Genomic DNA, 25,846 nt, shown 5'->3' on the forward strand with positions numbered 1-25,846 from the left:
TGGAAAAAATATCCTAGATCCACTTCTCCAGAAGAGATTTGAGTGATCCTGGCACCTTTTTACTGACTGAGCACCCACGGACAGGACATATCCTTGCAGTATATCCTGGCTTCCAATGTGCCTCAAAAACCTATGACACCAGCCACAGTTTCCAATATCAAGGAAGATCTCTCCAGGTCTCCCCTCCTCTCTAGGGCCAGCATATTGAAGTTCGGTGGACTCTCAGCTACTATCTCCTCTCTCTGCTACCAGATAATCTACAAGCACTGTGGTGTAATTCACACTTGCAGATATTGGCTTGGAGCCACCCTGCAATAGCAGTTGACTGGAGAAGGGAAAAAATAATTAAAAAACCAAAACAAAACAACAAAAAAACAAACAATCAAGCTGTAATGTTTAAAATAATTCACTCTTGCTGTTGCACTTATGTGATTTGATTTTGTAGGCTTCTTCTGAGAAACAAGGATGCCAAACTGGGGAGGTGGAGCCAAATGTGGTGCCTGTGATAAGACCGTGTACCACGCTGAGGAGATCCAGTGCAATGGAAGGAGTTTTCACAAGACATGCTTCCTCTGCAGTAAGCTGAGCTACACTGGTTTCACTTCACAGCATTCCCATAGCTCTGTATTAATCTTCCAGTAAAGCTAGTAAATTTACTTTTGTATTACTTTGCATGCAATAAAGAAGCTTCTTAGCCTCCCCAGTTCAACATGTTTGCTCACAGGGCACTTACAGCATTTAAACACTTTCAAACATCTTGTTTAAACACCTTTAATCATATTTTTTAAACACCTTTAAACATGTACCGAGGATGGTAGAAGCAACCAGCATCAAACTGAAGTTTTGTAAAGCCTGTGCATCTTTCTTTTGGGAAAGCTGGAGGTGAAGGGCAGTTACATGTTAATCATCCCACCTGAAGTACAGCCCAGTGAGACTGATTCTGGTCTGGCACCCTCTAGAAACCTACAGATAAAACTTGTTTTCCATCCTTTTAGTAACAGAAGGATGGAAAATGACCAGATAAGGCAGCAGCCACCTTCCTGAAATGCCAGTTGGCCACTCCACAGCAGCTTTTAATAACCAAGCCCAGTTTTCTAGCCCTTTACCCCTGCCTCTCAGGCTCTGGGCTTTTCTTTTTCCAAACATGCACTGGGTGACTATTGTTAGGGACAATGGTTCATCCCAAGAATCCCTACCTTCTGTCACATAGCATAGTATATTACAGGCTTCTTTCATGTTAAAAAGTCTAAGACTGAAGTATGTCTTACTAGGATATTACAGGAGATGGTTAGTTTTACAGTGAGTCCTAACATTAATTCATTTCACACAATAAAGCTTAAAAACATTAACCCCAGCATCATAAAAACATCTCCCACCAACACCCTTACAAGTATCTCAGTCTCCTCATTCCCCTTATCTCATTTCACTTACTCTTTCACTCCCCACACCTCTGTAAAGTCTGGCAGATGGCTTCTAGGAATTTTGCTTTCTCTGCAGATGAGCCAGCACTTGAAAAAATTAGTGAGAAGGTAACAGTTCAGCTCTTTCTGCCATTTGTGGAGAGACTAAACAATTTGACAAGAACCAAAGATAGCGAAATAGGGGTTTTTTTTCAGACAAAGCCTGAGATGTAGCATTTTTGCAGTATGAATTCCAGCAAGACAGCTTAGAAGCTATTGAATCCAATTTTTCACCCTCCTTTTGTGGATGGAGAGAGAATTCTCATCTGGAGGCATGAGAATGATACTCCATGGTTAGATGACAGGGTAGAGCACCATGCAGAATCAGTCCAAGGGACACACTGGAGTCTTTGCTGTTCTCCAAGTGCCCTGCAACTGATGTCTAAAAGACTGAGCAAGAAAGAATTCCCTCTAAAAGTTTTCAGCTAATACACCCCAGCCAGTTATTACAGAATGGTAAAAATCTCAGCTTTGTGAAAACCAGAGACTTCTTATTGACTCTGTGTGCTGCCTATAACAATTAATGCCAGGTATCAGAGAATGCTCAGGGAGGAGGCCATGAAGGTGCTAATTATGAGAAAGCCTTTAGACACTTGTGCTTTATCAAATGCTAGAAAATGATTTGGCAGAAGACAAATCAGTAGACTCTCTAGTGTCTAATAAAAATAAACAGGGCATAGCTAATAATATTTCTCTCCCACTTAATACTAGAACAATTCTAAGCTTAATTCTTAGTATAACTGATATTTGTATTTATTTTTTTTTTAGTCATTCATGATAAACAACATCAGCTCTGCCAACTGTTTGTTTAGTTTGCTGTGTTCTGATTTTTTTTGTTTGGCTTTGGCTAGCTGGCTGGGGCTTTGGGTTTTCTGTGGGGTTTTTTTTGTCAGTTTGTTTTTTTATTTGCTTCTTGTAGTCAGGGAAACATGGAATTGTCAGAGCTGGAAGGGATCTCTAGAGATCATCTAGTCCAACTCCCCCACTAAAGCAGGATCACCCAGAGCACATCACACAGGAACGTGTCCAGGCGTGTTCTGAAAGTGTCCAGAGAAGGGGACTCCACAACCTCCCTGGGCAGCCTGTCCCAGGGCTCTGTCACCCTTATAGTAGATTTTTTTTTTTTAATATTTCAGTGGAACTTCCCATGTCACAGCTTGTGCCCATTGCCCCTTGTCCTGTCACTGGGAACCACTGAAAAGAGTCTGGCTCCATCCCCCTTGCACCCACCCTTGAGATACTTCTAGGCACTGATGAGGTCTCCCTTTGGCCTTCTCTTCTCCAGGCTAAAGAATCCCAGCTCTCTCAGCCTTTAAGTTATAAGTCTGAAGTGAATTATTAATAGGTTAGATGCTAAAAAGAAGTATTTCCAGCAGAACTATGTGTAAGGTCAAAAATTAAAGGCACATCTAAGCTCAGCTGGCATATGAGAGGCATATTAATTGGCTTTACTTCTCCCATGATTCACACACTTATCAGGAGCTCTGGATGACTCAGCATCATGTACCATGTTCATGGGCTTTTCAATGAACTCAATACAGGATTTCATTTCTCCACAGAAGGAAAACAAGCCTTCCTGACCCAACCTCAGGCACAGAAACAGTTCACCTATTTGGCTGAGCTCTCGCCTTTTTATATTCAATATATTTAATACGTACTTTATATTTTAAATTCTATTTGACCAGACACACAAACCACACCAGTATTTTTCATCCAAAATAGTTCAATTTAGGCAAAATTACAAACAATATGAATGAACCTGTTAACACAGTGAGAAGCAGACAAGCTAAACTAAAAATCACATTCTTCCCCACTCTGTAGTTTTTCCCCTACAAATGTTATGAGAGAAACTTCTTCGAGGAGATCAAACCCTCCATCCCAAACAGATTGCTGTTTACCCACCTTGTTTCCCTGTCAGCTTTTCCTTAAGCTGCAGCTGTGATGGACACTTGGCAGGATCTCACACCACCAACCTGGAACTTCTCTGTGCCGGCTGGTGAACAGAAGCTGTTGGCAGATGACAGGTCTCAGAGTTATTTCAACAGTAGCACTTCAAGGGCTTTTGCTCCATCTGTTGTGGTGAATTGATACTCTATCCCTAAGGTGCCAGAAATAGACACACTTTATCTACTGCTAGAGTTTCCATCATCCCTTAGCTCCCTTAGCAAACGAAATTATAATCTCAAAGCAGAGGAGACTGTAGCACAAGGGGATCGGGTTCACACACTGACAGAATCCCCTGGTTTTATTTCTATTAACTTTAAAGGTCCTTGCAAAATATTTTCCCCTCTATGCAGTACAGTGACAGGATTACAGCTGCAGAGGTTCCAGGATCAGCTTAAATTCTGATGTGGATTCACACTCACAGCAGGACAGTGAAGATAAATATGGGGGGAAAAAGGACTAATCAAAGGCTCAGCTCACCTTGAGCTTGAACTTCCAACCACTTCCAATACTTTCCCAGGTTTCTGTTGCTTCCATAAGCTAAGCAACTTTATTTTCCAGGCTACCAACAGCCCATGCACAGCTGGAATCCCCTCTGGGCAGTATGCACTTGTTTAAGGGAAGGAGCAGAAAGTTTCCCCTACTTTTTGTTTCCCCTGGCAACTCCCATTGACACTGAACAATTTGCAAGAAGCGTTGAAATCTTAGGTTTTAAGCATACTACAAACCCCTGATTTTCTAACAGGCTCTCTGACCTGAAACCCTCTCTTGTTGGGGTGGGGGCTGTCTCATGCTGAGTTCCCAAGCAATGCAGCACACATAGTCACTGAGGAGATGAGTGCAGCTCCCCCATTCATTATTGTCCTGTTTCCATGCATAAGCAGCACGGAGATCCATGGGACCAGTAACAGAATTCAGTCTCTAGATGCTGACCAGGTTTCAGATGAGCAAAGAACTGGGAAAAGAGTGATCTGTCTTCTACAGCCACTCAATGAGAATTAACCCTGTGTGAGACTCCTGAACGCTAGGGGTGGCTTGTGTTTCCAAAAACAGGGATACTTGCTTACTGAGATCCCTAAGGAAGCAGCTGTTAGCACCCGTTGCCTTTTGGTCCTTCCAAGTAGAGGGTAGGGCTAAAGTGGTGCTGTACAGGATAGAACTTGTATTTTATATTCATGTCAAGCATTCCTGTGGCTCTGCCTGTCCAAAAGTCTCCCAGTCCTTTCCTGGTGAGCTGAGCCAAGCAGTGTTTCTCTAAATGAACACATTTAGGAAGAGATCTCTGCTTTTGGAGCAGCTCTAGTCATACTTTTGACATTCTGGAAGAAGCCTAACAGAGCTGAGACTGCCAGTTATTTGGGATCATTGCTTCACCTGGCACCACAGCTCCAAGAAATAAAAGAACCAAGTCCTGCTTGACTCTGTCTGGACACGGCACATACTTCACAGCCCCTTTTAGGAAAATGCCACATGAAAATAGCATGGGCTGAGATGAGGAAGCCAGCACAGACTCAGGGTGACTATTTTGGAAGGTGCAGGTGCATGGTAGAGTCAACAGCCCAGCAGCCTCCTTTTTTTTTTTTAATATTTGGGAGTGTGAGATGATGATCTGTAATTCATCTTAAGCTTCACATATCCAGACAAACTGTCTTGACAAGCCTGTGATTTTTCTAGCGTTAGAGTGTAACTCCAGAGAGAAAAGCAAGTTCAATGCATGCACACCTACTTGTGCAACAGGAACAGTAGTTCCTATATTTTTAGCTATATTTATATATTTTCTATATTTGACTTATATTTGATTTATATTTATTTCATTCCTATTTTATTTAGGTTTAAATTTTTATTTCTTTTTTTTTTTTTTTTTTTTTGCTATTCCTATATTTTTAAACAAATTTAAAACTAATTGCAATTCTCCTGAACCACATACATTGAATATTGGCAAGCACAGATGTTTCTCCATGCCTCTCTTTTCCTGTTCTCAGTGGCTTGCAGAAAAGGTCTGGACAGCACCACAGTAGCAGCTCACGAATCTGAAATCTACTGCAAAACCTGCTATGGGAGGAAATATGGTCCCAAGGGAATTGGCTTTGGGCAGGGGGCAGGATGTCTCAGCACGGATACTGGTGACCATCTGGGCTTGAATCTGCAACAGTGAGTTAAACCCCACTGACAGCACTTTCTCCTGGTGCTGCTTGTCACTTCGCTGGGTATCTTAGATATTTTATTCTGTTTCCATAACAACATCCAGTGTAAGTAGCAGAACAAACTCTCCTAGAACCTTTCCTTTAGTGGACAGAGTAATTCACCCATTTTTAGTGATGTTCAGCCTCTTTAAGCCTTCTTTATGAACTAGCTCCTCCTTAAGGGGGAATTATTCTCCAGAAGCAGCCTTTATGTGCCACCACAGATGTAAATATTCAATTTTCTATCAGTAGCACAGTGGTTAAGTCACATTCCTATTTTGGAAGGTGCAGGTGCATGGTAGAGTCAACAGCCCAGCAGCCTCCTTTTTTTTTTTAATATTTGGGAGTGTGAGATGATGATCTGTAATTCATCTTAAGCTTCACATATCCAGACAAACTGTCTTGACAAGCCTGTGATTTTTCTAGCGTTAGAGTGTAACTCCAGAGAAAAAAGCAAGTTCAATGCATGCACACCTACTTGTGCAACAGGAACAGTAGTTCCTATATTTTTAGCTATATTTATATATTTTCTATATTTGACTTATATTTGATTTATATTTATTTCATTCCTATTTTATTTAGGTTTAAATTTTTATTTCTTTTTTTTTTTTTTTTTTTTTTTTTTGCTATTCCTATATTTTTAAACAAATTTAAAACTAATTGCAATTCTCCTGAACCACATACATTGAATATTGGCAAGCACAGATGTTTCTCCATGCCTCTCTTTTCCTGTTCTCAGTGGCTTGCAGAAAAGGTCTGGACAGCACCACAGTAGCAGCTCACGAATCTGAAATCTACTGCAAAACCTGCTATGGGAGGAAATATGGTCCCAAGGGAATTGGCTTTGGGCAGGGGGCAGGATGTCTCAGCACGGATACTGGTGACCATCTGGGCTTGAATCTGCAACAGTGAGTTAAACCCCACTGACAGCACTTTCTCCTGGTGCTGCTTGTCACTTCGCTGGGTATCTTAGATATTTTATTCTGTTTCCATAACAACATCCAGTGTAAGTAGCAGAACAAACTCTCCTAGAACCTTTCCTTTAGTGGACAGAGTAATTCACCCATTTTTAGTGATGTTCAGCCTCTTTAAGCCTTCTTTATGAACTAGCTCCTCCTTAAGGGGGAATTATTCTCCAGAAGCAGCCTTTATGTGCCACCACAGATGTAAATATTCAATTTTCTATCAGTAGCACAGTGGTTAAGTCACATTCACCACAGAAAATGAACATTTAATTTTTTTCCTATCAGAGGCTAAAATACAGTGTGAAGTTTTACTGTGAGAGAAAAAAAAAAAAATCACACTGCCACACACTGTTAACTCTCAACGGGGGAAATAACATTTCTAAATCCTCCCTGTGGCTCTAGGAACACTCACAAACACACCGAGAACATGTTTGAACAAAGGAATTCTAATGAGAAACCACCTTCCAAAAGCCTCAGCTGCACATAATTATCTCTGACAGTTCATTTTTACAGTATTTTTCTACAATTCTCAAAGCTCCATATTTCCAAATAAAAAAAAAATTGCTTTCTTCTGGTTTTGCTGTAAGGAAACCAATTAAACAATATGCTGTGCAGGAAATAAATGCTTAAATCATGTATTTAACTGTAGCTCCTCATAAGATATGAATCCATTATGGGCAGAGTTCTGTATCAAAAACTGCCACATCCTGCAGATTTAATGACCTGTTGCAGGCCCACAATCCCATAACTCAGAACTCATTTTGTGAAAGGCTTTCAGCTGGCACAAAGACATAAAAAAGCAAAAAGTTCAGAAATACAAAGCAAGGCTACTTTTCTGATGTGCTTTTGACCCCAGGACAGAACTCCAGTGGCCTGTCCAAATGTTACAGTGACTAATGAAACTGCATGCAAAATCTAAAGGTTTTTCCACTCACTACTGGCTACCAGCAGACAGCCAGTTACAAAGAATAGTGAGGTCTTTGGCTGGTATCTTCCCTCTTGCGTCTGGATAAAACAAAATCCTTTTTTACTTCCACTTTTAGTTGAATATAATGTTTTCTGCATGTGGCTGCTGTCAGCTCTATGCACTCAGCCCAGAACAGGTTAATATTAGCAGTTATAGTATCAGCTTTTCAATCACACAACACAGAATTCAACAGAAGACTTGAATTTTCTCTTCCCCCACCCCCCTTTTAGCATATCTAAGACCAGTAATTTCTTATTCTTCATCCCTTATCAAAAAACAGTGAAATAATATTTCTAGGATGAAGGTAACATTTTAAGCAGCCTTTTTAAAACACTGAAAACTTCTGTTTTAGGGGCTCACCAAAGTCTGCTCGGGCTTCTACAACAACTAATCCTTCCAAGTTTGCCAAAATGATGGTAGATGTCGACAAATGTCCCCGCTGTGGCAAATCTGTGTATGCTGCAGAGAAGATCATGGGAGGAGGAAAAGTAAGTAGTTACTGCAGCACTAGAAACAAAGCACACTCTTGTAATGGTGATCAAAGTATTGCTACCATGTCCTTGATCTTTTAAATTTTTACATATGGTCTCTACAAAGAAAATTCGAGGATAAATTAGCAAATTGCTGCAGAGTCCAATGTCCTTCTAAGTTTAAAACCATGTGTTTTTTGTAAGCCACCTTTAATTTTTTTGCATCTTGTTGATGTCTGAAGAACAACTCGTGGCTACTGTACAGGCTGCTTCCTCTACCACTGTCATTTTACTGCCATCTCTGGGCTTATTTATAATTTAAACATTTGTTTGCAGTGGCAACTGCAGATACATTAAAGAGATCCTGTGACTACAAAAAGGAAGGTCTGCCTCATATGACATGCTAGCTCTCTGCTCCAGGAACTCTCACTGGAATATTATCTCTGCACATCAAAGGAGTGGCCAAAACAAGAGCAGTATCTATAGCTCCCTGCTTTTTACTAGACATCCATTAACAACAAAGTCACTAGGGAAAATATTGATACAGACTAATATAATAATTGAAAAAAGACTAATCAAGAATGATTAAAAATTGAAGCCATGAGGCAAAAAAACCCCAATTTTTACCTTTTCACCCTGTAAAAATAGCAATAGTTCTTTGTTTCTTGTATCTGCTAGCCATGCACTTTCTATAATATACAATGAATCCTCTGAATTTCCTCAGCCTTGGCACAAGACCTGCTTCCGCTGTGCTATTTGTGGAAAGAGCTTAGAATCCACAAATGTTACAGACAAAGATGGAGAGCTCTACTGTAAAGGTAAGAACTGCAATGAACCTGAGTCAATCTGAAAGTTGTCTTTTTAGACCTCATATTGGCATCCTCACTTACCTTGTTGCATGCTTAACAGCTTCGTGAAAATTCATTTTATCTTCTTTTAACAGCTTTCTGAAAGCAAAGACCTCTGGTAACATTGCAGTTGCATCTTCTGCTACTAGCAATTACATTTTAAACTTGTCATTTTTCTCAACCTGGTCTACTGAGAGGTGTCCCTGCTCATAGCAGGGAGGTTGGAACCTGACTATCTTTAAGGTCCCTTCCAACCTTAATCATTCTATGAGTCTATGATAAGTCTATGATACCCCCTCAGGTCTGTCCTCTGACCTTCTAACAGGAACACTGGCCATATCTGTTGGGCAGATTCATGTATCTGCATAATCTCCTTCACTCAAAAAAACCCCACTAAGATACAGATCTTCAAAGGTCATATATTTACAGTCATGATCCTACTGGACTTCTTCCCAGTCAGAGTTAAAAGATACTTCCACTATATTGGAAGATACACAGAAAATAACACATTCATGCTAAATTATACATCTAGATGTTCTTCTCAGATCAAGAAAATTCACCAGCTTCACTGGACTTTCAGTAATAGCATAAGGGGCAAAATATGCAAAGGTTTTAAATCCTGGGCTAAAGTTTATAGAGAATCCTGAAGAATATTTCAGTTCTGTTACTTTGGGTGCAGTCTGACAACTGTAAGTGATCAAATGAGTGTATCTGGAGAAAAGCACTGACCTCTGTATAAAAACATTCAGAATTCCACTTACCTCTCTCCTTCTTTTCCAGTTTGCTATGCAAAAAATTTTGGCCCCAAAGGAATTGGGTTTGGTGGCCTCACTCAAGCAGAAAAGAAAGAAGAGTGTGAATGAGAAGAAATGGATGCAACAGACTCAAACTGCTGGTGATGCCACCAAGTGACAATTGTCAAGTAAAGCACCAAACATCACAGTATTGCTACAACCTTAGGACATTTGTTTAGTATTTTCCACCTTGCAGGAAAAACTTGTGAGCTTTTATCTTAAGATATTCTTAGAATCGCTTAAAAAGGCACAGTGATAAAACTAGATTTGTATTTGCTTTACAGTAAGTAAAGACAAAAAACCCTCATGGAACGTTACTGCTTCTTAAACTAGTATTTACCATAGTTTAGACTGGACTTGTGAAGACTCAGCATTCTGTCCTGTTAAGTCAGGGACACCTTCTGGAGCACGAGGGTCAGGGTGTTCCAATCCAGGCTGTACTTCCCTTTGCTCAGGATGTCGTACTGCCTGTATCCCTAAAATCTCCCAGTGGCATCTTGTGTGACAACAGAGTAGATGTTATTCACTTTGAGAGAATTAAAAAGGGTTTGAAATTCTCTCTCAAGGGGAGAAACTTCTGAAGGAAAAACATTTTATTAGGAGACAGTGTTATAAGTTTTGTAATTGTATGTCTTCAAGCTACAATAAAGTACTGATATTGCTTCACATTACTTTCACTTGGATTTGTTCGTGCTTCATGTTCTACAACATCACAGATAAATGCATTTCCCTGACACGTATGAAAACCCCCATTTCTTAATTACAAAAAATCTGTTGCATTAAACTACTTTACTCTCATGTTGTTCGTTTTAGAAGGTATTCAACTTGAATTTTCTGATCCTGATCTGTTTCTCTGCTGGTTTTGATCATTATCTACTTTGACTTACATTCAAAACTACACTGCCCAGTTGGCCAGCACAGACCAATCTTGTAGCCATTTCCTGGAAACACGTTTTACAGTTGGGAAATAATTCCCTCTTTTTATATACATTGCTATTCTCCCTCATCAACTTACCCATTTTCATAAAGTAACAGGGTAGGCAAAACATGTAAAATATAAGGCAGAGTCAAGCCTTTCCTTATGATTTTGTGCTTACCTGTTCTTAAGTATCTCACTGGTCATAAAACTCCCCTCAGAGTCTGTAAAAATACACTTGGAAGCATGAAAACTGTTTGATTACATGTAAACCTTCCAAATACAAAGACTTCATAGCAGTTTTCATAACAGAAGTAATAAAATTACAAGGCAATTGTAACATGAAATTTTAAAATATGAACATTACACTTAATTTTCAAATGTAATTTTATTATCTGCAAAATAAAGCAGAGTGTACCAACATGGCTTTGAAATTCTGCCCTAGAAAATTACCTTTAAAAATATATTCTTAATCTCATCACATAGATTTGCAGTTTCAGCCCCAACAATATATACATACAGTGATTGTTCCATATATAAACCTGCTGTACTTATGGCAAGATAGGTTTAATATTTGAAACAGTAATTAAAAAAAACCAACATGCAACTTCAGAAGAATTTGTAAAAATTAACAAAATATCCACTTTTATTTAACTTTCAAAGTCAACAGCTTTAGAAATCAAAGCTTCATACAGAATGAACATTTTTCTCCTTTGCCAGATGAAAAAGGTTGTATTGCCTGGTCCAGTCAACTACATTGGGTTTGACCATACCAAAGCAACTGCACTGAAAAAAGTCTGCAAGATTCTGGAAGCATCCAAGACTGAAAAAGAGAGGAATACCCATTAATAAACCTAGCAAAATAAGAATACAGAGTTCAGGCAAGATTACAGGAACGCAAAAAACACATACACCACAAGACAGTACTTAAGATAGAAAGCTATATCAATAGCCATGTCAATAAAGACAGATCTGAGAGAAGAAATACAAGCAAAGTTCTCCTATGAGCATTATTCCTTTGCTGAACTTTTACAACCTGTGTTATATTTAACAAATTACAGTAACCCAAAAAACACACCACAAGACAGTACTTAAGATACAAAGCTGTATCAATAGCCATGTCAATAAAGACAGATCTGAGAGAAGAAATACAAGCAAAGTTCTCCTATGACCATTATTCCTTTGCTGAACTTTTACAGCCTGTGTTATATTTAACAGTGACAGCAGATTAAGTTCAACTCAAATACCTTCAGCTTAGTACTTGGTAAGATCTCATCTGTTAACACACTGAGGAAACATGGATCTCTGGTACTAACAGGGAAATCCTGGTACTAATTTCTCAAGTGAGCTAAATGTTGAAAGAGAAGCCAGAAAGGGGCCAGTTCTTCCCTTAATTCTCTTTCTGAACCTACAGAACAGAGACTGATCAACAAATTAAAGGACAACATCCCTCAACCCCAAAATAGCATTTGCTGAAGCTGTGGACTGATTTTGGCACATCTTTTCCCTATACACACAGATATGTGGAAGGAATTCCACTAGCTCTTATGGTCACAGGCTTATTAGCTTTATTTCCTATGGCAAAGGAAGTTCTCAGTAAGGAAAATGAGGTTCATTTCCTCTTAGCACAGCTCCTAACAGGCATGTCTAGCATGTCCACCAATCAACTTTTTTTGCATTTATGAAGTAGTGAAGCATATAGTAATGAAAAGATACGTGCTTAAAACACACCATTAATTAATACTCACTTATATGGAGTTCTCCTGAGTGAAACAGGATGCTTAGAAGATTTATTCTGCATCAGGATGTTCATTCTCTCATGCCAGGTCAATCCCAAGAATGCAATCTTCCAGCAAGGAAAACATAAGTAATGGTTAAAACATCAACATTACAAATTAAAATTCTGGTGATACCAAAATAAGCTATTGAGAAGGGAGGGAAGGAAGAAATTGGCCAGATCTAACAAATAATACTGCCATAATTAATGACACCGAAACTATTGAGAAGGGAGGGAAGAAATTGGCCATATTTAACAAATAATACTGCCATAATTAATGACACCCAGACTAAAACAAAACACAGCAAACTGTAACACCAGGCTCCCACAGAGAAGGCAAGGTTAATTGGAATGACTGTAGAACTGTACCTGCACAGCTGTCTGTCCAAGTTTAAGATCTATGGCAGTCAAGCACCTGTCTCCTCAGATTTTGTCTACCCCAAATAAGACAATGCAGCTCAGCAAAGAAGATGAAGTAGATGTCAAAGATTCAACAATAACTTTCTCATCCTCTCGATCTGGTGTTTTCTTTCATCAAGTTTCACTCTGAGATGTATGGGGGTTTTTTCTGTATTTTTACTGATCTATATCACTTTTTCCTTTATTTTTTGAAAAGTCAACATCAATCTTTTAAGCCCTTATAACCAGCTGCAAGGTTGCTTTGCTGGGTGACATGCTCCATGTCCTAAAGCAGTACATTCACAATGACTGTGTATGAAACACAGTAGTTAACTGTAAATATCCTACCTAGACCCCTTTTCTTACCCAGGATGATATCTCAGTGTCTTGGACATTACAGAAATCTAGCAGCACACATTTAAAATTGTGGAATTTTTATTTATTTAAAAAAACACCAAACATCAAGATGTAAACCAAATCTTTAGCTCAGTATGCTTAACATATTCAAGTGACATGTCTTTCTAAAAGCTGCTAAACAAGCTGTTTCTTAGATGTTTTAAGACAGCTCTTCTTAATCTTGTTTGCAGAGCCAAATGCTCTGAGAAAAACCATAAAGCAAAAATTGGACAGTCCTCATCAGGACAAAATTCAGGCCATGCATTTTTATTGTAGCAGTGGGATTTAATACTGTCTAATGATGCACTGGTGAGCTCTGCAAGATAATTTTCAACTTAGGGCTAGTTGTGTTACAGTTTTTGTACCATTTTTGGGGTAGTAATATCATTTATATTAATCAACTAAATTTCTTGCCTCTAAATCCATCTTTAGAATTTTTTTATGAGTAGGAAATCCAGAACTCTGTTATAAGAATGATTTGCAGATCATGATCCTACAAGGACCCCTGAAACTTAAAGTACTGCCCTGAGATTTAAGAAAAGCACCTAGATATGACATTGATTAGCCAAAGAAAGCAGACAAAGTTTTTGTGGGAGCAAATAATTCAGGGAAATGTTTTAATACAATGACTCCTTAAGAGAAGAGCATAAACTGAAGCAAAATACTACCTGATAGAGCTGAACAGTTAGCCACAATGAGGTCCACACAGCATGAAAACTGGCTACTGAGAAGATGTAGAAGACCCAGGGAGAGCAGTATATTATCTGTGTCAAGTATGTCCATGCTCCTTCTTGGTGATAACTTGTTGCACAGTTGTTTGACCAATCTAACATGAGGCAAGATCAGTTAATTAGGTTTTTAATATAGGCCACTTCAGAACTGAACAAAGATCATTGCACAGAATGAAAATTACATAGCAACGTGCCCTAGAAGTATTATGTTTGATATGTCACATTCCCACTTAAAAGCACCCACAGAGATATGTGACTTCTTGCTGTTCTGGCTGCATAATCCTTCTGCATTCACAATCCACAGCAGCAACATTCAAGGCACTGGGCAGGTACTTCTTTAAAGTCAACTAGTGCCAATGAAATAAGTCATCTTCTCTTACTGTCAAGACTTCTCAAATTTTGCTCTGTGCTTATTTGTAATTTTAGGACAAGAATTCATCACTTCTCTTAAACATCTTCATCAACAAAAGAAGACACCATGGTGACAATGCCAGGAATTTTGGCACTATTAGATGCAAACTGGAATGTTCAACTTCTGTAGATTTCTTAAGAGACAGATACTTAAAGCCTACCCCATATGCATTTACCCTATAAAAAACCCAGAAAAACTAAAAGCAAAGCAACTTTTCTTTTGCCTCAATGTCAGTAGAACAATAAAGAGGTTTTTCCCCTCACATTCCTTCACACACAGGAAATGGAGAAAATATATTTTTGTATACACAAGACCACCACTGAAACACAGGAAAGCAACTCATATTCACCTGAGTGTCCTGTGTCCTACACTGCCACAGCCTGTTCACTTCACTCTATGTTGAAGACTGATTGATTTCAATATAATGCAAAGTAATAGAAAAGAAAATGAACTCCCTCTATTTTTCATTTGAAAGGTTAGTGCTTTGTTAATTCAGCCTCAGGACCTGATTATCAGGGTTTTTCTCTTTCCTCCAAGAAATTTCTAAGATTTCAAAAGCAACAGTTTGGATTTATCAATGATAGACAGTCCTCTTTTCAAATCATCATTACATTAAAAAAAAAAAAGTTTGGCAAGCATCCAATATAGATATTTCCAAATAACAAAATCAATAAAGCATTTGCAATAATGTATTTACAAACTTGCTTTCTATTGCAGCAAGGGGTATCCAGACTAGAACCTGACCTTCCCCCCACATGGTTTCCCTTTTCTACCTCTAATAAAAATGCTTTCTCATATTTTATTTTCCAATGGACCCCCCACTAGAGTTGTATCTTAGTTTCAACTCAAATGTAATCAGATATTTGACCAAAGACTCATATATGATACATTTTTACTTAAAGACAGAACTACAAGATAACATCATTGCTAAAATACAGCATAATTTGCACACATATAATTACACTTGCTGGAAATGAAATAAAGACCAAACTCGTGCATCTTTGAAAGCTAAATTAAAACAAAGTAATGGATACATACACAGAACAGTTCCATAAAGCAGCCAGCCACTGGTCATAGACAGGAAAGAAAGGAATAATAGGTAGTAACGATGGTTCCCAAGGCCTGTAAAAAACCAGACATTTGAAATCCAAGCACTATTTGCATTCCCTTGTAAATTCTCAGGAAGGAAAAGAATCAAAACAAGTTATTACTTCTGTTGTCCTCAAAGGAGTTTTACAAGGCTGCTTTTTTTTCTCAACTTTCTCCTATAAGCCACTCCACTTTATGGAGTAGAATTAGTTCTGATCAAGTCAACCAGGATTTGTCTCTTCTTCAGAGCATGATTCAGCTTCTCCAGCTAAAGGACAATGTTATGCCACCACAGCTCTCCCTATGCACACAGCTGTCTCATATGATTGAAAAATACTAGCTATTCCATTTCATTGCATGAGCTTTGTACACTTCAGAATTGCAAATATATCCATAAGCCCCCCCAGGTTTCTGTCAGATAAACTTATATGAAGATATACAACTATTTTTTCTCTGAATTGCAATCAGCATTGCTTGAAGCTTTGAAACAATCCACCAGAAGGATACCTCACCAGCTGGTAAACAGCAAACACTGTAAAAACATTCCCAAGTACTTAACATTACAAAAAAATTATTTGTAAAATAATACGCTAAAAAATGTATTTCTATTGATGTAAAGCTCTAACCTTTCTATCTAGCATCAACAGTAATGAGACAGAAAGGAAGAGGGAGTTTCTCAAAGAATACCAGAACATAAAAATGCCCTAGGGGATTATGCTGCTCTAACAAGGACAACAGGAAACACGAGCTCAGGAGGACAAAGCAGTCTGGGTGCTTTCTCCAGTTCCTTCTCCTCATCCCCAGCTACTGCATTAAAATGTCAGAGTGTGCCTACTTGTCTCGTTCTTTTAGTATTTACTTCTGGGCACATTGTCCAAAAGTTTGTCTAATGCCTTTCTGAACCTTCTGGTACTGTCTGTATCTGGAAACCCTTACAGAAGCAAGCTCCAAAATTTCACTGCCTGCTATGTAAAGACATATTTTCTTTACCAATTTTAAATCCAAATGCTGTTCTCACTGAGCCTCCCTTAGTTCTATTATGATGTGCTTGACAAGTAACAGTTTAACAGTTCTGCATGCACTTTGACAATCATCTTAATTCCTTTTTTTTTTCCCTTTTAAAGTCTCAGTCATATCTCACTCTCTCTCTCTACAGAAGGAGTTTCAGGCTTTCTGTCTCTACTTTTAGGGCAACAGCTCCATCCCTTTTATCTTTGTAGAGGCCTTTCTCTCTGCCATTTAACTCATTTCCCTGTCACCTAACAGTAATCCCCTCAGTATCACCTGGGCATTCTTGTACCAGCTGTGCTTTTGAAGGAGACAAACGTTATTTCTGCAGCTTTTGAAACAAGTGGTATTTTCAAATTTGATAAAACAAACACTCTCACCTACACACCGTCCAGTCCACAGAGAATGCTGGTCATACCTGGCCACACATGAATCACAAGCAAGGCAGTGCATGGATCTCAGAGGCTTCCTTACCTAGGGGAGGATGAAGGAAAACAATAGTCAGAGCAAAAGCATCTATTCTGCTCAAAGTTTAGAGCACCAACTACTGTCTAACAGACCCCACAACACAGGACATAGATGAGAACTATATAATTTAATTCTACAAAAAAAAGTGATTGAAACACCAACCACCACCACCAACCACCACAACAATGCTTTTTTATTAATATTGCACTCCAAGGATCTCAGAGGATCTCTTTTGTCACCATAAAACAGACAAACAAAAAAGAAATCTAAGTAACATAGACCAGACTGTGCAAATCACACCTGCATGATAAGAAATGAGAGAAGTTTTTACAGCAGTATTGACTAAAGAAAACTAAAAGGTTAGAAAACAAATACCAAAGCTTCACTTACAAGACACGAGGTGCAGAATGTTCTGAAGTCCAAGCAACCTGCTTCTGCAAGAGCCACAATGTTCTGAAAGACAAAGAAGTTCATGCTGGCATTTGGATCACATTTTCAAGGTGTGTGAAGATTTTCACATTAGGCTTTTTGCAGTTCATAAGCATTTTGGCTGCCAAGCACCAACAGGAATAAGCACTGGGAATTTAAAAAGGTCCAGGAGAAGCATAACAGATTAATGCAACTTCAGTGATGCAGGATTATTCAGAAAAGTATCTCTATGTTGCCAAAATTAATAATGTGAATTAAATGTTCTTAAAAATGAGATAAAGGTACCTCTCCTATAGTCAGTCAGAGAGATGAGATCTGCCTTATTTACTGTTCCTCTATGAGTACTAGATAGACAATGTTTACTAGTTCATTTACTTGCAGTTTATTCTCCCTGGCAATCTGAAGAAATAGAACCTCATGGAGAGCAAAGAGGTGATTAAAAAAATGCTCTCCTTAATCCACAGGCTAGGGAGACCAAATATTGAATTCTCTACTCATTGATTTGCAATTATTTTTTTTTGCCATTCTAAGGCAGAGCTAGGAAACAGCCTGTGATTTACATGACCCTTAAGCACAAAAACCAAAATAAATTATCTATGATCTATGTTGTTCAATGACAAAGAAAAAAACTTAAAAAAAAAGGGTTTCACTGCTTTCAAAATTAGCAAAGCTGCACATAATGACAAACAAATCAACCACTTCTGTGCTGCACCAGGTTAGCCCTTCCATTTGTTTCACCTACCTCTTTTCTTTCTTCTTCTGAAGTCCTGATATACCCAGGATCAGTTCTCCAAGTTTTATAGAAATAGTAAAGAAGACCCATCACGCTGATCATGACAGTGATTTCAATAATTGTATTGGCTACATGTAATGCTCAGGTTAAGGAATATATTCTTATATATACGCTCATATCACTGTTATTTGTCAGAGAAAATATTCCAAAATTATTTATGTTATTTTACAAGCAACATACAAAAAGGAAGAGACTTTCACTTCTACAGTAGGATCTCCTCTGTCCTTCAGAGGCCACCAGATCAGAGAAGTTGAACATTCTGTGCAGTTTGAGCACTGATGTCTTAAAATACAGCTCCCTCTCAGCTTCATTATCAGACTGCAGACCTTTTGCCTTTGAATATTTAACAGATATAAAATAAACACAACTTCCTTTCCCCCTTCTGAAGTTTTTTGGGTTTATTTAAATTATACCAATCAGACACCCATAGTTACCAAGCTTCCAGCAGCTCTGAGATTTGTTCGCTGCACACACCCCTAAGTCATCAAACAGGCTCTTACTCAAACTACTTTCTGTCTTGTCCTCACTTGTTTCAGCTAAGACAATTGAATAGCTTTCGATGGAAAAATGCAACTCAGTCATTCTTGAACAAGCTTTGTCACTCAAAAAAGTAAAGCACACACTGCTAAACACTTCTGAAGGTACTAGGAACCCTTCTTCACTCACAAGTATATTAGAAAAAACATGACAATTAAATGACAGATTCCTGGTCTAATCTGAGTTCTTTTTTTCTTGCCCCTTTGCTTTTACCCAGCGACTGACTGTTTTAATGACTGTATGTGGAGAGAATTAATCTCTCATGAATATTGATACTCCAGTAATTTAAGAAATACTTCAGAACTGTACACAAGCACCTGCTAATGATAAAAGAAGGTACAGATCTTCAGTTCATGTTTAACTTGAATTTAAAATTATTTCACCTCTTCCCAATGCAAATAAACCAACTTACCAGACATGAACAGTCGTGTAGAATGATCTGGGACTGCTCATTGCTATTTGCATGACCAGACTGGGATTTATTAGGAACAGTAAGGAGAGTTCTAATGCATTTCTTGAATATAAAGGATATAAGGCAGGAACCAGAAAAACCAGGTCACAAACATCCAAAAAACTGAACTTAGCAGAAATGCTGTGGGAAGATACCTTAGATTCTTGTGCCCTATAAATTGTCTGAAAGAATATTAAAGGAAAAAAACAGTATTTATAAAAAATGCTTTTAAAACGTAACTCCATAGAGTATAAATTATCTGGTTTGTTATTTTAAAAACTTCACAGGCACAGTATAATTCAAGTCCCTCTTCAAGCAAACAAGAATTGTCACTCAAAAGCATTTTTTAGCCAGATGTGTAGAGGGTTAACAAGGCATAATTAACACTGAAGAGTGCTTTGTTCCAGCCTAATATGATACATCAGAAATGCTGATCTCTGCACACTGACAGCACTGCCATCTCAATGAACACGGAACGTGGCAGCAACTGCTGAAGAAAGCAGGAAACTGCCAAGCAGCTTAGGATAACACTGGGAGGTCTGGGCAGCAGAGGGGGAGGGAACAGTTCATTAAAACACATTCTGTGTCACAAACACAGAAAGAAAAGTTGAGATAAAGCACATTTCTGAGCACTGTGAACAGATATCTCAGTGTCTACCAGGTGCAGACCTTCAATGACACTCTATCATTAAAATTAGCTAACAGACTGCTTAAACACTTCAGTGTTTTTTTTCAGTTATTTTGGTGATAAGAAACTATTTGATTTCTATGGTCTTTCTAAACAGTAAATATATTTAAATCTCTCATACACTCTGCAACCATTTCACAGGAGGTATTGTCTACGTTAAGTAAAACTAGGCTCTGAAAAGAATACTGCATTAGATATGGCATCTATGACAAATATATAAAGATTAAAAACCACAAACCTCACAAACAGAGTCATCACAAAGAGCAGGATGAGAAGCAGACCTCCTTTCAAAAGCCAAGAATCAGAACTTGAGTTCATTATGTATCCTATGGCCCACATGAACGTCAAGGAAGATGCCAACAGCAGGAAGAGCTATTAAAATTATTATTGATGATGACAAAGTATTCGGTATTCAGATAATGTAGTAGCCAATGCTGAAAGACTCAAGGTAGGTAAGACAAAGTGACACAGGGGAGGGGAACAAGGCCACATGAGACCCCCACCCAAACCACTGCCACATGCTTTTAAAGAATTTTACTCTTGTGCACCCAATTTCAGAAACCTTAGAAGATGTTAAAATAATTTGCAACTTAACTCTTTTCAAAACAGAATGCTGCAGCTTTTTTTCCCATTAGTTATTACTTGTGAAATTACCTCATATTTCTCTACTATCTTCAGTAACCTGCTATTTCTTCTGCTCCTTATCCTTTCTTCCTCTTTCACCATGTAAAGCATGAAGCCATTCTGACTCTGACAGGCAAGGTCACGTGGTGTCTCTCCCTTTAATAACAGAAATGTTTCTTTCTTTATGTACTCCACACATAAATGCTTTCCTTTTCAACTAAAGCAAGAAGTAATTATAGCTAAAATAAAAATCTCTTGGCAGTTACTTCCTCTTTTTTAAAGCAAAAGTAAGCTAAATTCAGAGCTTTCACATGCTTAATTCAGTGCTTTGTACTTCTGTAAACTGATACTTGCAACCAGATTGCATCCATCTGAGTTATCTGCTGGGCTGCCTCCAATAACCTGAAATACTAAACTGTCTGCTAGAATGTTACAGGCTTACTGAAAGGGAAGGTTTCTTGCTTACGTTAACTATTTAAACCAGCAATAACCTAAGAGTCATACAAACAAATAGAAAGAAGTGGCAGATGGAAAAATCTGCACAGCTTCATACAGAAATGCTGAATACCTACGTGGTACATACCTATCCATCTAGTTATAATAATGTTGAAACCATTGATTCTTACAACATATTATCAGTTTTTGCAAATATTAGGCTGAAGACTTTAGTAAATGACTAGCCCTTTTGAATGTACAAAGGTATAACCGAACACTGGTTTTCACAAGATGACACACACATCTTTTAAAACAAGTCTCACTGGACACTGAGACATTTATTTTTTAAAGTCTGGCCAGAGTCATTACTCTTTATGGCAACGATTTGAACAGCCAACTGAAAAAAAAAAGAAAAGAAAAAGAAACCAGGGAGGATCTGCAAAGGACACAGTTATGCTTAGTGACTGAAAGGCTTGGCTGTTCATTAAATGAATATTGTAAAGCCTCTCTTTGTGCAACACCACCAAAAAGCTGCTAACTCCTTTGGGGAAAGGCTAAGAACACCTGCTTTTACTCAACCCCTATTCCAAAGGATACCCAAAGGGGAGAGGACTCAGATTTCTCTTTACATTCATTTCACACATTCATGTCACACAGAGTGAAGGTTCATGAAAGAAATTGTACCTTGACATTTTTTATGTCCAGGCTAGCTCCAGCTTCCAGCAACAGATCCACTGCACCAGTGTTTCCTGAGGCTATTGCCCAGTGCAGGGCAGTGTTCTTTTGAACACTGTCTACAGCATTGAGACAGGGGTTAAACTTTAAGAGAAACCTTGTGGGTTCTGGTCTAGAAAATAAAGTGTAAAAGTTAACAAATGGAATAGGATGTAGAGTGGAGATGAAATTTTTAACACCTTCTGAAAATCACTGTTCCCATCTGAGAAATACCAGCAGATACACCACGTCTTGTCTCAGAACACTCATCAACGATAGATCCAAGTTTATAATTCAGGACCTGCCCTCAATTCTTTTTCTCCAGACTATGTTATTTCACCATTTTAACAAATATCAGCTATATACACAGATTATAACCTTCTACCACACTGTGTATAAATTTACATGTCCACATTATTCTTATTCTAAATACTGTGTCTACCTCCATTTGTCTTCATTTCTGGAAAAGCACAACACTGCAACCAGTGCAGCCATAAACCTGAACTTCTTTTAGAAACTCTTTTTGCTTTCTTTGCTATATCCAATCAGGAACTTCATAAGTCCTCATCTCTGAAGCACTGCATATTTTAGTACAAGTAACATCAAAAGGGATGTCAGTTTAACAGGAAGTTTTCATATGAAAAAATTCTCTCACTGCTTCTGGGGTACAGTAAAATTGATTCTTTTTAAATGATTCATTACTTACCCAATAGCTTTTTGTGCTGACAACATTAAAGGTGTTTGCCCATTGAGGTCTGTTGTGTCTATGTTCTAAGAAAAAGGTAACAAGCAAGTGATTACCAATGATTTCAGGAAACAAAGAGATGGGCAGATTCAGAGGTATACAACAGGTTTAGCTTCAATGAAGGAGTGGAAAGAAATCACATGAAACCAGCTAGAAGCAAACACTCATTTAAACAATTTCTTTCCCCTCTCTGAGTCAGAACAGGCTGCCTCCACTAAGGATATTTTTAAGGGAACCATGCCAACCCAATTTTTTGTCCTTTTTTAATTTAGACAATCAATCCATTAAAGAGGATTGATTATATACCTCCATACATAATTGTTCAAACATCTAACTCGTGTTACCTAATTGCCTTCCTTCTCAGTGAACGTCTCCCTCCTCCCCACCTTCACCCATCATTACATTAAAGCAGGTTTAGTGAAAAGAAGTGTTTTATCACTGGGATTTTTTAGTAGATGATAGGTTGGCTACCTTAAGTTTGTGATATATACCATCCACACCTACATTCCAGAAGTCAGTTACTCTAGAGAGCTTTATGAGGAAGAAATTAACAGTCTAAATCTTAATACACGGGTTTTCAAAGCATCAGACTAGATCATGTAGGAATTCTCTTATTTTTATTAGCAAATTGTTACACTTGTCACTAGTTCTGCTTACTTCAGCTGTAAACTAAGCAGACATCACCTAGAGTTGATGAAATGTAAAAACTGAATACAGACATTTCTAATTAACAATTCAGACCCAGTCTGATCATCTATTCTGCATGCTTCAGATGATGGACAATTGCACAGGTTTTTACTTACAAACTTGTAATCAACCAGCATATACTGCTTTTTGTTACCAGGTTTAAAAGCCAGTTGTTATTTACACAGCACCACAAATCTAAACAGCCTTAACAACCCTTAAACACTCTAAACTGTGCAGGGATGACAAGAACAGGGGAGAGTATAAAAGATACACAAGTATATTTTTAAAAAATAAATTTCTCTGAACTTATGGCATGGGGAAAGAGCTGTTAAGCACCTACTTGTCATCTAGAAAGCACAAGGTAATTCTGCAATGTATCCTACACACAGGCACAAGCAGATAACAATACTTGGGACATCAACAGCATACCTGGCCTTTTGATAAGAGGTAAGCCACAATGGGCATGTGTTGGAACAGCACTGCTAGATGAATGCTACTGAATCCTTCCCCATCAATAAGACTGGGATCTGCTCCACATTTCAGCAACAACATCACCATGGCCAGGTGTCCTTGTCTGTAACAACGTATGAAATAAAACCATACAGATGACAAAAAAGCTGGAAATCTTAATGGAAGCATTTGCCTTAACGCTTCTCATTAATACTCTGCCTTCCTCCCCCATTTTTAAATTTCCTTTTAGATTCTTCTGGTTTTAATCAGGAAATTACTTTTTTTTAAAATTAAAAGTGTGCACCAGAAAATTATATTAAATATATACCTCAGTAAGTCAGTGTAAGGAAGACTGGTAATCTCAAATACAATTCTACACTGATTTTTCCTGTGAGCAGTCTTTCTCAAAAGAAGTATCTAACTTTGTTTAGCAGAAGACTAAGTTAGTTAACTTCAGTGCCCCAATACTATTTTTTGCCCAGTAAGGCAGAACTGGTGGGGCAAAGTCTGAACAGTTTCATCCCTAGGGAAAGTTCAGAACCTGAGTCCAAGTGGCTAAAACACAGGTACATGACACAACTTTGTGGTCTGCAAAGTTGCCAGGAATCAGAGACTAGATTTCAGTATTATTATAGACATGCTGTGAAATTCCTTCTACCTTATAAAGGAAAAAAAAAAATTCAACATACCACAGATTTGGATTTAAGGTGACCACTGCTGTGCTACACAAAATACTACTGTAACTATTAACAGATTTACAATTAGTAGTTGCAAGCAGCATTACCTAATGGCCCAGTGAAGGGGAGTTGAATTCAAATCTCCACCGAGCTGATCCACTACTGCACCTTTAGAAATATAATACCTGTGTAAAAGGAACTCAGTAAGATTAAGAACAGACACAATAAAATATTTAAACATTATACTAAGGATAAGATAGCTCTTGTAGTAAACAGCTCATACTGAAAAACAACATAAATCACTAAAGGAGCAAATGCACAAGAGCAGTTTTGCAGTAAAAATGCTGCTTTGAGAAAATGTTCAAGGAAAAAATATAATAATAAGCAAGGCACTAATAAAATAAGCTTTAATCTTTGTTAAACAAACCAAACCCACAGAAATAGAATCATTTAACATACTACACGATTTTACATGTAAAGAAACTGCAGTAACATTACATTTCAGTGACATTTTCACCAAGGTAATCGGGTTAAGATTTGAATTTTGTGCGTTTCTTCTCAAGCAACACATTCCTTCGTTTTGCAGTGTAACAACAACAAAGCGATTACAAGTAACAGTGGCAGAACTTTCACCAAGACTCTCCAGCTTACTTAACCAGCTCCTGTCTGTTGTTTATTGCTGCCCAGTGGAGAAGAGTCACATTTTCTTTGTCTGGTTGTCGGACATCAAATCCTGCTTCTACCAGTTCTTTGCATCGCTCTACTATCCCATACCTGCAGTGAGAAAAGAAACCCATATTAATTCACTTATCATTCATTTGTCAAGGACCCTCCAGTTCAGAGACAGCCAAACACTGAAGAAATCCTCAGCAAGCATCACCCAGCAGCTCCTACTTGAACAAACCCCACACTGCATTTAATGGAAGTCTTGCAAAGAGCTGGGCTGAGCCTTCATAAGTAGAACTTGCTGCCTAACAAACCTGGCTGAGATACCATTGTTTATGATAGAAGTATTTACAATGCTACCTTCTAAGTGATTGTTTTCTTTCACAAAGGGGAGACAACGGAGCTGCACGATTTCCCCTCATAAAGATACCCAGCCTGGCTCACGTCTGAGGACGCTCCCGTCGAGTCCAGCACTCTGCACACACAGGATATTTACTCACTGTGTAGCCTTGACAATATCACAGGTGCCAGGGTCCTCAACAACCGGGTAGGGTCCTGACAGCACCACTAGATCCTTATCCGCGTGGGCACCGGGGCCGTTGTGCATATGAGGTCGATGAAGGCCGTGGCAATGGTTTTTACACTGTTGGCAAGCAAGACGCCCATCAACAAACACTATTTATCCACTGCAAACCACACCTCCCTCTTCACCAGACACACGGGGTGTGCTCAGCTCTGTTACTAGAAACCAGAAGTTAATTCAAAGCACAGTTAAAACCACTTGACAAGAGACTAATCCCTTCGTCGGGCACTGGGGCACGGGAAGCTCTAAGGGGGATGTTTAAGGTCCATCAGGCTAAATCCCAGAGGCAGGAAACACCTTCAGAGCCAGCACCCGGCACAAGACCTTCACCCCAGCCCCGCCGCTGCGCTGGGAACGGCCACAACCCGTCTCCCTTCAGCAAAGAAACACGAGAAGAACCACCCGGCCTAGAAAACAACCACCTGCGGAGGTCCCAGCAAAGGTAACAAGGCCAGGCAGGACCAGGGGGGCCTCCATGTCCAGTCCCACCCGGCTGCGGGGAGGGCCCAGCGGCCTCCGGAGGCACCGACGCCCCAGGCC

General features: G+C 38.7%; 2 protein-coding genes across 2 annotated transcripts; one reads left to right on the forward strand and one right to left on the reverse strand.

Moving 5' to 3' along the window:
• The first annotated feature begins 462 nt into the window (after positions 1–462).
• Positions 463–9,819, forward strand: CSRP3 (cysteine and glycine-rich protein 3 (cardiac LIM protein)). The gene is made up of 5 exons (XM_010007421.1): positions 463–577; positions 5,387–5,555; positions 7,872–8,007; positions 8,714–8,807; positions 9,618–9,819. Exons 1-5 carry the CDS (start codon positions 466–468, stop codon positions 9,698–9,700), a joined length of 594 nt encoding a protein of 197 aa, XP_010005723.1. The 5' UTR covers positions 463–465; the 3' UTR covers positions 9,701–9,819.
• A 1,415-nt stretch (positions 9,820–11,234) lies between these two features.
• On the reverse strand, positions 11,235–25,330 carry ZDHHC13 (zinc finger, DHHC-type containing 13). Its single transcript, XM_010007422.1, has 16 exons — positions 25,224–25,330; positions 24,709–24,831; positions 24,165–24,242; positions 23,360–23,504; positions 22,205–22,269; positions 21,469–21,631; positions 20,380–20,505; positions 19,964–20,097; positions 19,119–19,219; positions 17,999–18,123; positions 17,218–17,280; positions 16,740–16,833; positions 15,301–15,384; positions 13,788–13,945; positions 12,296–12,393; positions 11,235–11,370 (listed from the first exon to the last, which is right to left on the reverse strand). Exons 1-16 carry the CDS (start codon positions 25,328–25,330, stop codon positions 11,235–11,237), a joined length of 1,800 nt encoding a protein of 599 aa, XP_010005724.1.
• Between the last annotated feature and the right edge of the window lie 516 nt (positions 25,331–25,846).

Source organism: Chaetura pelagica, unplaced genomic scaffold, assembly GCF_000747805.2.
Source record: "Chaetura pelagica isolate M959 unplaced genomic scaffold, ChaPel_1.0 scaffold401, whole genome shotgun sequence".
Taxonomy (NCBI): domain Eukaryota; kingdom Metazoa; phylum Chordata; class Aves; order Apodiformes; family Apodidae; genus Chaetura; species Chaetura pelagica.

Excerpts from the sequence above, each read along its gene's own strand:
- CSRP3 (XM_010007421.1), top strand. The coding sequence starts at position 466 with ATGCCAAACTGGGGAGGTGGAGCCAAATGTGGTGCCTGTGATAAGACC. Across the intron at positions 578-5,386 it reads CAAGACATGCTTCCTCTGCA|TGGCTTGCAGAAAAGGTCTG; the intron begins GTAAGCTGAGCT and ends TCCTGTTCTCAG. Across the intron at positions 8,008-8,713 it reads AGATCATGGGAGGAGGAAAA|CCTTGGCACAAGACCTGCTT; the intron begins GTAAGTAGTTAC and ends GAATTTCCTCAG.
- ZDHHC13 (XM_010007422.1), bottom strand. The coding sequence starts at position 25,330 with ATGCACAACGGCCCCGGTGCCCACGCGGATAAGGATCTAGTGGTGCTG. Across the intron at positions 21,632-22,204 it reads TCAGCACAAAAAGCTATTGG|ACCAGAACCCACAAGGTTTC; the intron begins GTAAGTAATGAA and ends TTTATTTTCTAG. Across the intron at positions 11,371-12,295 it reads CTCAGGAGAACTCCATATAA|TCTTGGATGCTTCCAGAATC; the intron begins GTGAGTATTAAT and ends TCTCTTTTTCAG.